Raw genomic sequence first — 14,200 nt, 5'->3', positions numbered from 1 at the left:
NACTGCTGCTGCCTTCCCGATCCAGTGCAGGCTGGTGCATGACCACAGCCTAGATAACTGCTGCTGCCTTGCCGATCCAGTGCAGGCTGGTGCATGGTGCTGGCACCTTGTAGCTACCTAATAGATGCTGGAAGAAAATAAAGTTTACCAAAAGAACAGATCAGCACATCACAAGGGAGGGACGGTGCCATGACTACCATTACTGTCCAAGGATCTAATTACATTAGTTCTGTGGGAGGCCAGAGGTGAGGTGGTTTGCAAAGTCAACAATCACAAACACCACTACCTCATTTCCAATCCAATAGCACTGGATTACTTTAAAAAATGACTCAGGTTTACCAAAAGCCAATGCTTTAGACTTTCAGGTTGTTTTGTCTTTTTAAAATCTACCATTTAAAACTCGGGAGTTGGGTCCCAGCACTAAGAAAAAACTATCTTATGGGTAACAGAGAAACACTTGCGGGAGTCATTAAATGGCCCACAGCACATCACTAAATGTATGACTTCATTAAACTCTGATAATGGTCTATTTTAGAAGGGGCTTTTCTTATGTAAATGATGAGACACCAGAGCCAGCAGCAGCAAGCCACAGCACGGGGCCACTTCGCCATGCCTAGTTAGGGCTGGTGATGGGCACTGGATCTATTATGTAGTTCCCTAGACTGGTGCTAACAATTGCAAGTGTTTTGAACTACAATTTATTACCCTATAAGCTTAAACAGTCAGGAATTAGATGGGTTTATATTCATAATTACAAAAAAAGGGGTTTCTCATCTATCTTGCTATAAACTGCCAGCACCAGTTTTTATAAGGGTGATGTTGTCTCCTGCCAGGACCCTTAACCAGCTCTTCCCATGGACGACAACCTCGGAGGCAAGGAGGAACAAAATGTTTTCAAAGACTTTTTTCAATCTGGCAGAAATATTAGTGCTTACTAAGCTAAGTACTTGAAATTTATTGTGGCTAATACAAGCCAAAGAGTGGGGAAGCCTAATGATGGTCTCAGGGCTGCAGAGCATGTAAGCTCCGTTCTCCCACAAGGGTCTCCATCCAGCAGGTGCAAGGCAAGCCACAGGACCCCCTGACCTGCTGTGAGTTCCCCAAAACAGCCTCATAAACATCTTTATGATATGTACCCTACAGTTACAGATTTACAACCAGGAGGGAATTGGTACTTAGAGCCGATCTGTCAGGAGGATTTTAGCAGTTAGATACTCTTAGGGCAACACCAGGAACCAGAGAGGTTGGCTAACTGATGTAAGGAGCTGGCCCTCCTTCTCAACTCCCAGCACTAGTGGAGAACTGACCAGGCAGGCAGGCCTCTCCCTTCCCACACTCAGGGACTACTGTTCCCTGGCCTCTTCCTTCCTGTCAGGTAGATGCTGGTGGTCCAGCCTGATTGCTTGTCCATCAGCCGAGGCTGGGGAGGCTATGAGTTAATGTGGATTTGATTTTAAAAACAAAAACGAAGAAAATAGATAACATGCAGCCACTGCAACTGCACCCCCTGAACATCAAGTACTAGGTCAGCCTGGTCCATGTAATGAATTCTAGGATAGCCAGGGTTAGGTAGAGAGATCCTATCTCAAAAAAAAAAAAAAAAAAAAAAAAAAAAAAACAAACAAAAAAAGCCCCCAACCCCAACCCAACTGACAAACCAACAACAGACAAAACAAAAACCTAGGGTGCTTCCCATGCTCCTGATGACCCCAAGACGCAAGTGTTCTTGTCAACTGTCAGTCAGCCCAGATGCAGTATGGAAATACTGCTCCTTGAACTTTGTAGTGGAGATAAAACTCAAGCTAAAAAAACATTAAGGCATATGTTACAACAACAACCGACAACCAAACCCATTCACTGAAAACGATAATTTAAGCAGACTGGGGCTGACCAACCCCAAGCTTAGATGGCATTTGAATGGATGCTGTGACCACTGGGTAAGTCTGCAGACTCAGTGGGAGCACGGTTTTGCCATCCTAGTGCTTTTCTATGAGGAACTTCCTCTGAAGTGTTTTAAAGTGTCTGAGATGTCTCACTATGTAGCTCAGGGTGGCCTTGTGATCTCTCTGGGATTACAGTCCTTCCACACGCACCATTTTATCCGGCTTTTTTTATGCCTCACTGGATAGGGCTGCTTTTGGAGTCAGAAAATCCTGTCATATTTTAAACACATCTGAAATAATTTCCCCCATAAATTAAGGTAAGTCTGAGTTTCAGTCGCATTAATAGCTGCTACTCTATCTTAAGATGGCGTCTCTGCATGCAGGATTGAAGGTGGTAGGGAAGTCTCTGCCAGCAATTAAAACTTGCTTCCTGGCACTTCCCACGTTTTGTGTTATTTCTCACTCTTGGTACCTTTTCAGATCAGTCAGCTGCAATCTGGCACACGGGGCTCAAAGCCCAACAGTGCTATCTATGTGTGAAGGCCACTGGGACACATCAGTGCCAGGGCAGATGGCTAGAATCCAGCCTGGTCTGGGTCCAGTCCCTGCCATCAGCCATCACTAACTCCGAGGAGCCATACTTAAGCTCAGTGCTTGCATCCCACGTGTCTGCTTTCTCTTCAGAAATCTGGACTCCCAAACTATCTACAGGAAGCTCATTCCTTCAGGCTACAGCAGATGCCCATCAGACCTCCATGTTTGCTGGCAGGAATCCCTGTCACCATTTTCCTATATGTTCTTCGGTGCTTTTCAAAAATCTCTTTACCGCAGTTTCATTTTCTTTCTTTAAAAGCTTGAAAATGTATTTTCCCAATACTATGACTATATTTTGTTCTGTTGCTTTTTGTTTTGTTTTTGAGGCAGGGTCTATGTAGCCCTGGCTACAACATACTTGAAAACACAGCATCTATATGAGCTTGCAGGACTGCTGGTCTTTCCTTACAGGTTAGTATGTCACAGCCACCCGCAGTCTGTCCCTAGACTTTTTCACTGTCTCCCAGGAGAGCACTGCCAAACATAGTGCCTCACCTTTCCATCTTTAAACCTGCCACCTTCCCCTTAGTTCCTCAGATACATGCACAGGTTTTGAGGAGAGAAGACTTTGCTATAGAATATTCACAAATTCAAAGACTATATACATAGCCATGGTGGATGGATGGGTGGGTGGGTTCTGAGAAGAGAGTTTGAGACCTTTGCCACCTCAGTTCAATTAAGAAGTTCAACCAAAGGCTAGTTCACAACACAGGAGTGACAGAGCCAGGGAGATTTTGTGCTATGGTGGGAATGTGATGGGCGAGCTGCTAGTTTACTAAGATGAAGTCATTGGAGAGAGGCTCTGTTCTGGATCCTGCCAGCAAGAACAAATGCCTGGTCTGTGCACCCCAGAGATCAAGACTCACAGGAGCAGAGCTGGGTGAAGCTGCTCCCTTGAGGGCCCTCAACCAGCCTTGACTCCTCCTTCAGAGACCTTTGGAGATGGCACGTTGCTAATTTTTCTGTAGTTTTGAAACCAAGGCTCACTGTGAAGCCCATGCTGACCTTAAACTGGTGTGATCCTTCTGACTTGGCCTTTCCCAAAATGCCAACCTTCGACAGCACAAACATAAGAAGACTGCACAGATCTAAACCACGATGTTAGCTCACCATCCCCAGCACCCTCAGTGGCCCCCAAGGTCACAGACAATTGGGTTAAAGGTTTCCTCTTGCAGAGTTCAGGGGTGTTCTCACTGTGGGCTGTGCCGTGTGACACATTCTCCTCTTTCCTCCCACTCTGGATTTGCAGTTGGCTTACTCAGTGTCAGCTAGAAAGGCAGGCAGGAATCCTGCTGTGGATTATCACAGCCCAGCCTGGTGACAGTTTTAAAAGTAACTTCTGAGATGGGTTTAGAGTTCAGCATTCTCCTGGTCCCAAATTCACACATTTTATAAGATGAAAGTGATTTTATGATCGAATATTGCTACTTGAGAATTTCATTAAGAATTGGAAGGCTAGGTAAGCCTCTTGTTCTACTGGACATTGGGACCCTCTAGCCAAGGCTAGAATCTATCTGAAAATAGGGCTAAGGATACAAGTTACAAATCCAAACATTTTGGAGCTCAATTTCAAGAGCAAAGTATAAATTCCAAGAACATTGCACTGTACCTTAACTGCAAAATAGGTTCAGTTAAAAAAAAAAAAGGCAACAGCTAGACAACATCCCACGTCTAATCCAAAGCAACAACAACTCTGAGGTCAGCAAACACCTGTTCACAAAATACAGTCATTTAGAGAGAGACACTCCCTTCGTAGGATTCCTTGGGCGTTGAAACCGTACAAGGTGATCCAGGGATAGAAGAGATGTCACCGAGCAGATAAGATCCTAACAGTTTTCTTGCAGAAGTGTGTATCAAAATGGCACAATTGGAAAGGTAGTGAGTGACATACCTTTCCATATGCAACGCTCTAAGTGCTATGCATAAAATAACAAGCGATGTATAGGCAGTAGCGACTGAATAGGTTATGCACTCAAACACTTGCCGGGAAGTAATAAAAGAGAGCATGAAATGGGACGTTCATGCAGGCCTGTGAGCAAAACGAACAGAAAGCCCAGAAACCCCCACAACACCCCACCTCCCAGGCCGCCCTGCCAGCCCCCACCCCGCCATCTTCTCCTGTGGCCTTGAGACCCTTCTGATTTGGAGGCCCTGCAGGCGGTATACATTCACCTGGTGGCTCATGAAGACCAGAAACACTGTCATAGAAAGAAGCTCTCTGAATAGTCTGAATCTCTAAGGCAGAGAAACAGTGGAAACAGGACACAAGAGCAGATACACAAACACTTCAGTTAGTGGGAAAGACATTTGACATCACAAGTAAACTCTCAAATGGGGCTAGCAAAGTAGCTGGTCCAGGGCAGAGCCTATGTCAAAATTACTGTTTCAAGAATCTGTGCATTTGAATCCAGTTCTTTATATAATACATTCAGGCTGAATCAAAAGAGCATATTCCCAACACCAGGTGTGATCATCATGCCACAGTGACAATACTTAAGAGTAATGAGGTACTAATTAATCCGTCTTGTAGTTAGTAAATCAGGGCAAGACGTCAGTTAAATTAGAACACTAAGATAAATGTAAAGTCAGGGGATTTACTGTCAAATTTCCAGTAAAGATTTTGGAAAAATAATTTACTTCAAATACAAATTTCTAAAAGATCGGTTAACTACTCAAGTTTTGCTGTAGCAAATGTTAAGGTATTGTAACTTTTTGATCATGCCATTACTCATGGAAATGCCCTAGGAGGCTCATGTGCACGACCATGCGTTCTTTAGTTGTTGCTGTTTATATACAGAGGCATGAAAAAGGGCATGGATTCCTACACAGTTGGAAAGATCCCCAAACATCAGCTTTTAATAAAAGCAGGGCACTGGGAATCTCTAGGGCAGGGCTGCCATCTACACCCTCACTCCTTTTGGTTTGGGCTTGAAAGACCTGTGTGAGTGAGACACACAAGCTGGATTGTAACACAGTGTCTACAGTTCAAGAGGGACTGTGCCTTCTTAGGCAAGCTGGAGGCAAGCATTATACATTTTCCATTGTGGCCGACTCATGCATTTCAATGGCAGGAAAAGGAAATAATTTTATGTTTCATCAGGACCACTTTTTTTTTTTTTTTTCCCCCAATGAAAAAAGTTCCTCTTAGCCCAAGAGATCTCTACACCTACAAAGTGACAATTCTCCACTTTGGCTCCCTCATCTAACTTCTGAGCCTGCCACTGTCCTTGTGAGTGAAATCCAGTCCTTAAGCCTAGGAAAGTCTGGGACTGATTCTCCGCCTGCACAATGTCCTACAATAGCCTGTGACCTCTCAGATCTCCTGCCACTCAGATTTTACCAGGTGTCCACCTGCACTGAGGGGTGACAGGATGCCCTCCTAACAGTGACATTGCGAGGGGAGCAGAAGCTAGCAGAGCCAAACTGACTCGGGACAAATGAGACCCCTCACCCTACCCTGATGAGAGCTGCCGCATCTGCAGCAGGAGAAGGGCTAACATTGGCATAGTGCAGCCTGAATGGTCAGAGCAGCAAACTAAATATGGACAGACAGAATTCCCTCTGAGAACTTCTGTAATCAAGTAAAGAACGTACTTGTGTGTATTAAGTGGCACTCTCTCCACACACGTCCCCCACTGTAAGTTTCATCCTCAGTGACCACACATGGGCTCGTCACTCCAGCCACCATCCCTACCCTCACCTACAGAATTTTTATCCTAAAACCCGATCCTCTCCAGTTATCTGCAACTAGAGAAGCATGGAAGGAGGAAACTCAGAGAGCTGGGAGAAAAGACAAAGACAAATGCAGATTTCCCATAGTCTTCACTGCGCAACAAGTCTGCTGTGAGCAGGTGACGCATCTTTTATGCTTCCAAGGGATTAGAATGGCAGTTTGGGTAAGGAAAAGAGAGAGAAGGACTGAACCGCTCTTACTAAGCTGTCAGTCTTGGGCCCTTTACAGCCCTTTCTCAACCATCACCTTCTGCAGCCCTCACTTCTAGCGGGTTCCCCCATCAACCCAGGAGACAGCCATTTTATCTACATTTAGACTGAACAGATCTATGCTGATGCTCTTTGTTCAATGAAGTCTGAGCACTCCTGCATCTGGGTCAGGTTACTAGGGCTGAGCCTGGCTGCAAACATCACCACAGCCTCATTTCTGCTTTCTGCCCCTTTCTGGCCCAGCCTTTACTATCTAGCCAGAATGGACTCCTGAGTGCTGGCTTTCTGTCTCCATTCCAGATCATTCTACTCCCTTCCCTGCCCCAAGCCAAGCCTCTTCGTTGAGCTAGAGAAGAGGGGCTGAGTATTATCCCTTGGTAATGACTAGGCAGATATTTATGACAGACAGCACTACATGCCACTCCTTTGAGACACTCCACATTCACACGGCCAACTGTCCAGTGCTCTGCTTTCAAGTACCATGGCCCTGGGATGACCTACGCCCAGACCTTTCTCCTGCTTCATATTTAGTTTCTCAGATTCCATGGTGGTAAGACTTAACATCATAGTGCAGAAAAGCCCCACTCTGAAACTAGGGACTGAGTGAGGCCCAGATCTTTTGCTGTGTATTCAGACAGTACTTTAACTAACTAGGTCACTACAAGGGACACTGCGCACCTGAAGGAGAGCCAGCCTTCTCCTAGGGTCGAGTCCTAGGCACGTCTCTTCCCAGGACACAGGCACACGTGTGGGTGGTGTGCCACCCTCCACGAGCCCCCTCATATACTTGTCCTGCCCACTACACATGGTCATTCGTCAGTACACTGCCTTTCACGTGGTCACTGGTCCCCTGAAGACTTTCTCCTTATCCTTCTTTTTCTCTTTCTTTCTTTTGCCTTAACTGCTCAAACCCTCTTTATCTATTGTGTTTCTTTCTCTCAACCAGAGAAGATGGCTAAGCTAACACACCCTGGGATCGTAACAAGAAAAGCGAGCTAGTTACTGAACCAGTGGGAGTCACCTGAGGCCCAGTGAAGAGAGACATAACCAGGACAAAGGATAGCAGAGAGCTAAGCCCTAAAAGATGTGTTCCTACTAGGTATAAAGAAATACAAGCATATTGTATCCTAGTAAAATCTACCCTGTGGTAAATGTCACCAGAAATCAGGAATCCCTTGATGTTCATATATACAAAAGAATTATAAAGATTAATGAAAACAGAAGCAACCAGTCCCTATGCAGAATATCAAAGAGTTTACTCATAGGCTACTGTGTGTTTGTGACATGCATGCATGATGGAAGATACAGCTTGCTAGACCTGTGTACCACACCAGGAAAAGGCTCTTCTCAGGTTGTTTGTGCCTGTGTCTTTATGTCATAACCTCAACTGTCTGTCACTGGGAAGCCTGAGAGATCCTGTAGCTTCCTGTGGCTCTGAATGTATACCGTTTCCATATGCCCCACAACGTCTGACAAAGGGGGCAGATGGATTGTATTTATTTCTTAACCCAAATATTCACAAAATGGGAAACTTCTCACATATCGGCAGCCGTGCTCTAGGGAAAGATTTTAAAGCAATAAAAACGTATGGATCTATACAAACACACATATGTGAGAGAACTGTAAATAAACCTTAGCTACAGAGGATCCAGGCCAAGCTTAAATACAGACACAAGCTCATCTCACCATCCTTCCAAAGTTCAGCCACGAATCTGTCCGAGGACTGGTGCAGGAGGGTGGCCACGTTGTCATTTAGGGGGTCCATGTTCTTCATCAGCCACTCATCTGCCTTATAGTCCACCTGCCCCACACCAGAGCCAAGGAGAGGAAATGAAGAACACACAACTCAGTACCATCTGAAGTCTTAATCAAAGACTTTCACTAAACAATCCCGCACTGGACTGTGGGGACCGTCTTGGTGGCAGGTCATTGTCGCCTTACCACAGTGTGCGGCAAAACCACAAACAGTGGTTCTTTTCTCCCTCCTCTCTATCTCTTTTGTTCTCTCTCTCGGACAGGGTCTGATCTTCCTGACTCCAGGGGCCAGGATTATAAGTGTGCAGCACATGCCCAGCCAAGTTTGTTTCTTCTTCCTCTTCTGGAGGCAAGGTCTTTCTATGGCCAAGGCAGCCTGGAACTCATTCTGTAGACCAGGCTGGTTTTGAATGCAGAGATCTGCCTGCCACTGCCTCCCTAATACTGAGATTAAAGGTGTGTGCCACCACGCCTGGCAGCTCTTCGCTTCTGTGTGTGGTGTGCTCGTGTGCATGTGGAGCCCAGGACCACTTTATCACTTTCCACGTTGTTTCTGAGCAGTCTCTCACTGATCCTATGCTTCGGCAGCAAGCGTTTCCCTGCTGAGCGCCTCCCCAGCCCCGCCATGCAGCATTCTAACGGAGTTTAGCCTAGGGTTTTCTCACCTTTCCCGCGTAGTGGATGATGCAGAAGTCGGCTTTGTCTTTCAGTTGCCGTGGCTTCTGAAACTTGGAGTGGGAACCTTGCTCCTGAACCAGCTTTTCAACAAATGTTTTATCTGTAGCTTTAGGGAACCAGCATTCTTCATCCAGGAGGGCCAGCACGCCAGGGGGATTGGCCTGAGAATGAGAGGCAGTGAGGACCAACAAAGCCAGCCATGGCACCACCTTGGGGACTGGCAGCTTACTGCCACAACCAACAACTCTGTGAAGAGCTATGAAAGAACTAACTCCTCCAATGGAAAGTATATCCAAGCCGTAACAAGCTAAAAGTTCAAACACAGACCATAAGTCACTAAGTACCGGGAAGAAATGGATAACTTATCGGCTGAGCCTTGAAATCTTAAAATATGTACATTATAAGTAAACTAATTACAGTAGATGCTCCACAAAAGCATCAAATCCAGAAGCCAGAAAGGAGCTGGGGGAGAGGATGGGACAGGGTGTGTGTGTGTGTGTGTGTGTGTGTGTGTGTGTGTGTGTGTGTGTCAAAGTAAGCACTTTATGTTCAAGACTGCTGGGTATACTATAAAGCTTAACTAAGCAGACACCGTCTGTGCTAAGCCGTTTAAGTTTTTGTTTAACCGATGATTCAATAGGCTGTACCACTTCTTGTTGGTAAAATATCTGAAGCTATTACCCAGTACAGCACGGTGTGGTTGTTTGAGGAAAAATGTCCCCATACTCTGGCATTTGAATACTCAGTCCCCAGCTGGTGGTGCTGTTTGGGGGAGGCGTGGCCTTGCTGGAGGAAGTTCTTAGTTCTTGAAGTTTCAAAGTCACACAACGCCATTCCTGGTTCACTCTCAAGCTGTTCCTGCCACCGTGACTGTTGCTGGCTGCGACAATCACCAGCCTCAGTGGCCTCTCCTCCCTCTGGAACGGTGAGCCTAAGTTAAAGCTTTCCTTCTGTGAGTCGCTTTGTTCTATCCAAACAACAGAAAAGTGACTAATAACCTATGAGAGGGGGTAACACGACCGTCACAACTTTAAAAGGCTGCGGCAAATCCAGGGCACATCAGCTGCGCCATGCTGGGTATGTGCAGGGCTACCAGGTATCAGGATTGTACTGTGGTGGGGTCATGAAAATGTAGAATTAGTGGTAGGATATAGTACAAAACTGCTGAATTCCAGCCTTCACAGGTTCATTTATGTTCATTTATGCATGTGAATTATGTCTTAATTAAAAATAATAAAAGATCTACAGCACGCCTTCTCTTGGATGACTTTCGTTTTCAACATAAGTGACTTGGAGAGAGAGATAAATTATTTAGAGAGTCGTGGGCTCCTCAGTAGTGCTTCTGGGTTACTGTTTACTACTATAGTGCCAGCACGGCCAGCCAGCATGTGAACTGAACTGAACAGCACTGAACTCACATTCTGAATCTTTTCGTTTTTCTTTTTGTATAAGACTTTAGAAACTATTTTCTTCAGGTATTTACTGGGTGAAGATACTATTTGGAAGGCAAGTAGGGGTTACAGTTGAGTACAAATGGAGCGATGTGATGGTGACAGACCGAGGCATGTGCTGAATGACACACACAGTTCATGGGACCTAGGAACCCTTCTACAGGGAGACCTTTACCCCTTGGTTCCTTCTCAAAGAGCTTTTGGGGTGTCAGATCAGTTAAAGAGAGATGATAATCCACATTGTCCAAGGTGGGATACTTCTGGAGAAGCCATGGTCACAGTGGCAGGCTACTGTTTTAGGGTTACAATGGAAGGGAGTTAATGATACTGAGCCAGGGTCATAGAGGCAAGTAGCTGGGGCTACTGAGCCAGGATCACAGGGGCAGGCAGTCAGGGCTACTGAGTTAGAATCACAGGGGCAGGTAGCTGGAGCTACTGTTAACGGTCTGAGAAATTAAGCATGACACCAATGTTAAGGTTACAGGAATTGTAACATTCAATTTCCAATCCCCTTGAGTGAAAACATTCCTAAATCCTAGATCTGTTTTATTATCTTTGTGTCTGTGAACACGGGTGCTGGTGCCCATGGAGGCCAAGAGGGGAAGTAGAAAGGAGCTTATTTCCTCCTGCCTGGAGTGTCTAGGATATCTGGTTACGGTGACCACTGTACCACCCAGTGCTGCCCCAGAACATCCTCTCACTCCCTTCCCAGCATCTGTCACCAGCCTTCTGGCCCAGAGTCATCTGACAGACCATAAGTGAAGCAGGAACTATTATGAAGGACTAGCTGACTCTATCTTGGCAGAGCTAAGCTGTGGACTATCTCACATCGTGTGTCCTTAAATGTATATTTGCCAACAGAATGCCTCCTCAAACATATTTCAAAAACAAAAATCTGTCAAAATAAAAAATACTTACAAAAGGCTGAGCTCAAATTCAATTATTTAAAAACTAAGTTTATGTGACATATTTTGTTCTCAGCTAAGTATACCTGTATTACCTAGGAAGGAAGTGGAACAGCACACACCCTTTGACAGGTACACACCAGTGGGATCATCACACTGGTCTCTGGTCTGTGAGGACCACAGCATATTATCTGGCACATGCACAAGGACAAGGACAAGGACAAGGGATTCGAGGCTGCACCTGAGGAGACCTAGCAAAGGCTCTGACTGCCTGATCACTCACCGCTACGTAAATCGTGTTATCAGAATATAATTTTTCTAGATTGTCTGTCTCTGATTATGCCAGAAAGAAAACTAAAGGCTCTGCTCAACAGAACAGGAAGCTGGGCAGGGAGGAGGCACTCACAGGTCTCTCTATCAGGTCGATGCAGGGCTGCAGGTCTAGGCCGAAGTCGATGAAGTTCCACTCGATGCCCTCTCGCTGGTACTCCTCCTGCTCCAGGATGAACATGGTGTGGTTGAACAGCTGCTGTAGCTTCTCATTGGTGTAGTTGATGCACAGCTGCTCGAAGGAGTTCAGCTGAAGGTTTTGAGTCATGGGAGGGAAGACAGGAATACTTAGCCATCTAGTTACCCCAAAATCTCATTCTAAACTATTCTGTAGGCAGCACAGACACCACTGTTACTAGAGCTAATGACTATCTCTGTCTTTCACATCTGTCCCACCGCCACAGCACTGTGACAGGTAAGAGAGGGCTTGTGAGACTGCTCAGGGAGTAAAGGTGCTTACAGCCAGGCCTGATAAGCTGAGGTCAATCCCCAGGAGTCATGGAGTAGAAAGAGAACTGAATTCTGTGTGTGCATGAGTATACAGAAGTGTGCATGCACGTGTGCACACACACAGAGAGACACACAGAGACACACACAGAGAGGGAGGAGGTGCTAAGAGAGAATAGACAGCTACACCACATTACCAAATATCTCAGTGCTTACTAATGAACAATTAAGGAATAGAAATAAAGAATAAATGAAATAGAAAGCGAGGAGGGAAGAGCATCATCAGGACCTGGAGAGGGAAGAGGCTCAGGGTATCCTGGTGAGCTCGTGGGCCTGTGAGCTAGGGGAGCTATGAGGAGCTATAGGCTGCACCTGCCTGTGTCCATTCTCCTCAGAGGCCGCAGGCTACACAGTAATGTAAAGGATGGAACTAGGGATCAGCTTAGGAATTGTTGCTGGGAGCACAGTCAGCTGGCACACAATGCTCTTAACCTACTCCTGTTCCTATGGGGTCCTTCTTGCATCAGCTGCCTGACCTTAGCAGATGTCAAATGTGACACTGCTCTGTTGTGACAAGTGAATCTGATCATCCTTCATCCATTGCTGCCATTGCCCTCATTCGTCCATGAATGCTGTCCCCCCTACCCCGGTTCTATTGTTCTGCTTAGTAGATAAATTAAGACATGTAATTCTTTTATTCACCTATAAGTATAACCCATATTCTATTTCCATGCTGTTCACACAAGTAGTATGTACCCATAAATAACCTCTTTCATTATAACAAGTGGCTTTAAATTAGAGAGGTTCATTTGCTCTCCGTAGAATAATAGATTTATGGTCTGTAAGGGTCACTCAGTATCCCACAGCCCATGAAGCTGGTTTGCTGTTTAGAATGAGGTCACTGCCCCACAGGAGGGCACACTGCTTGCCTTCCAACGCTGTAAATTAATTACTAAGTCGAATATACTGAATTCCAGTAGTGGCAAGAGCCAATTTCTGACATCCATTGCATACCCTTCGAGAGGTTCCAAGGGAAGAAGTTAAGGAACAGCACCCAGGTGAGAGGCCCAGATGTCTGCTAGTGGTGCTTCCTTCGGGAATGCGGCTTTTCTGATAAAAACCCCACCTGACCAACCCTAGAATGTAGATCTTATTAACTAATGTAATTATACCTTTTAAAGTACAGCAAACAAGTAGTAAGCTTCATATGGATATGAACTTTTGGTTTTGTTAGCTGCCGTGTCTATCATAATGACTGGCTACTCCCAAGAGGTACAATGCCTGTTGAATGAGCAACTCCATGTGGCCTTGTTGGTATTTAAGTCAGTGGTACTATAAAAGATGTGGTTTAGCTTTAAGTAGACCAATACAATAGGAAAAAAGGCACACTGAAACACAGCATGCTCTTTTAGGATGCTCAAGAGTTTAAAAGAGAATGAGTGGGTAGTGTCTGTCTGGGAGAGGACACGTGGTGGACACTGCCTTCTGTCTGCTCTCTCCACAGCTGTACCAATCTGCCAAACATGGCATCTTCCAAGAGAATTTCAGTATAAAAAGGAAACATTTGAGACGACAGCTCACGAGCTGTATTCTTGTACAACTTCGTGTTATTTATAGACTCTGTAATTAGAAAGCAGTGCTTCCTCATCCAAAATCCCTTCACTTTTCACTAATTCACTTGAGTTTATAAATCCCCCCGCCTCATTGAATTATCAAATTAAGTCCTGACTAACATTTAAAAGCTTAAAAGGTGTATTTCTTTTTAAAAATATTTTTTATTGTATTTTATGTGCCTGCACGTATGTCTGTGTACAACATACATGCAGTACCTAAGGTAGCCAGAGGAGGGTATCAGAATTGGAGTTTTACATGGCTGTGAGCTGTCACATGGGTGCTAGGAACCCAGTCCTGGTCCTGTGCAAGAGCAGCCACTCAGTGTAACTGTGGAGCCATCTCTCCAGCCCCCATGCTTGCAGTCCCTCCCTCCCTCCCTTCCTCCCTTCCTTCCTTCCTTTTTTTCAAGACAGGGTTTCTCTGTATAGTCCTGACTGTCCCTGCCTTCTGAGTGCTGGGATTAAAGGCGTGTGCCACCACTGCCCAGCCTAATGCTTGAATATCTTTTTTTTTTTTGGTTTTTTTTTTTGAGACAGGGTTTCTCTGTATAGCCCTGGTTGTCCTGGAACTCACTCTGTAGACCAGGCTGGCCTCGAACTCA

At 45.5% G+C, this 14,200-nt stretch overlaps 1 protein-coding gene across 2 annotated transcripts in view; it reads right to left on the bottom strand.

Moving 5' to 3' along the window:
* Positions 1-14,200, bottom strand: part of Myh10 (myosin heavy chain 10) — a 119,219-nt gene that overhangs the window by 35,425 nt on the left and 69,594 nt on the right. For both annotated transcript variants that reach the window (XM_029546082.1, XM_021211456.1), the window contains exons 13-15: positions 11,615-11,788; positions 8,840-9,013; positions 8,106-8,220 (exon numbers count right to left, since the gene is read on the bottom strand). In XM_029546082.1, the coding sequence (XP_029401942.1) occupies positions 8,106-8,220; positions 8,840-9,013; positions 11,615-11,788 (463 nt within the window). The remainder of the gene's footprint in view (positions 1-8,105; positions 8,221-8,839; positions 9,014-11,614; positions 11,789-14,200) is intronic.

This window comes from Mus pahari, chromosome 14 (assembly GCF_900095145.1).
Source record: "Mus pahari chromosome 14, PAHARI_EIJ_v1.1, whole genome shotgun sequence".
NCBI lineage: Eukaryota > Metazoa > Chordata > Mammalia > Rodentia > Muridae > Mus > Mus pahari.
Note: the sequence above shows the minus strand (reverse complement) of the source record. Positions and strands in the feature narration are given on the sequence as shown.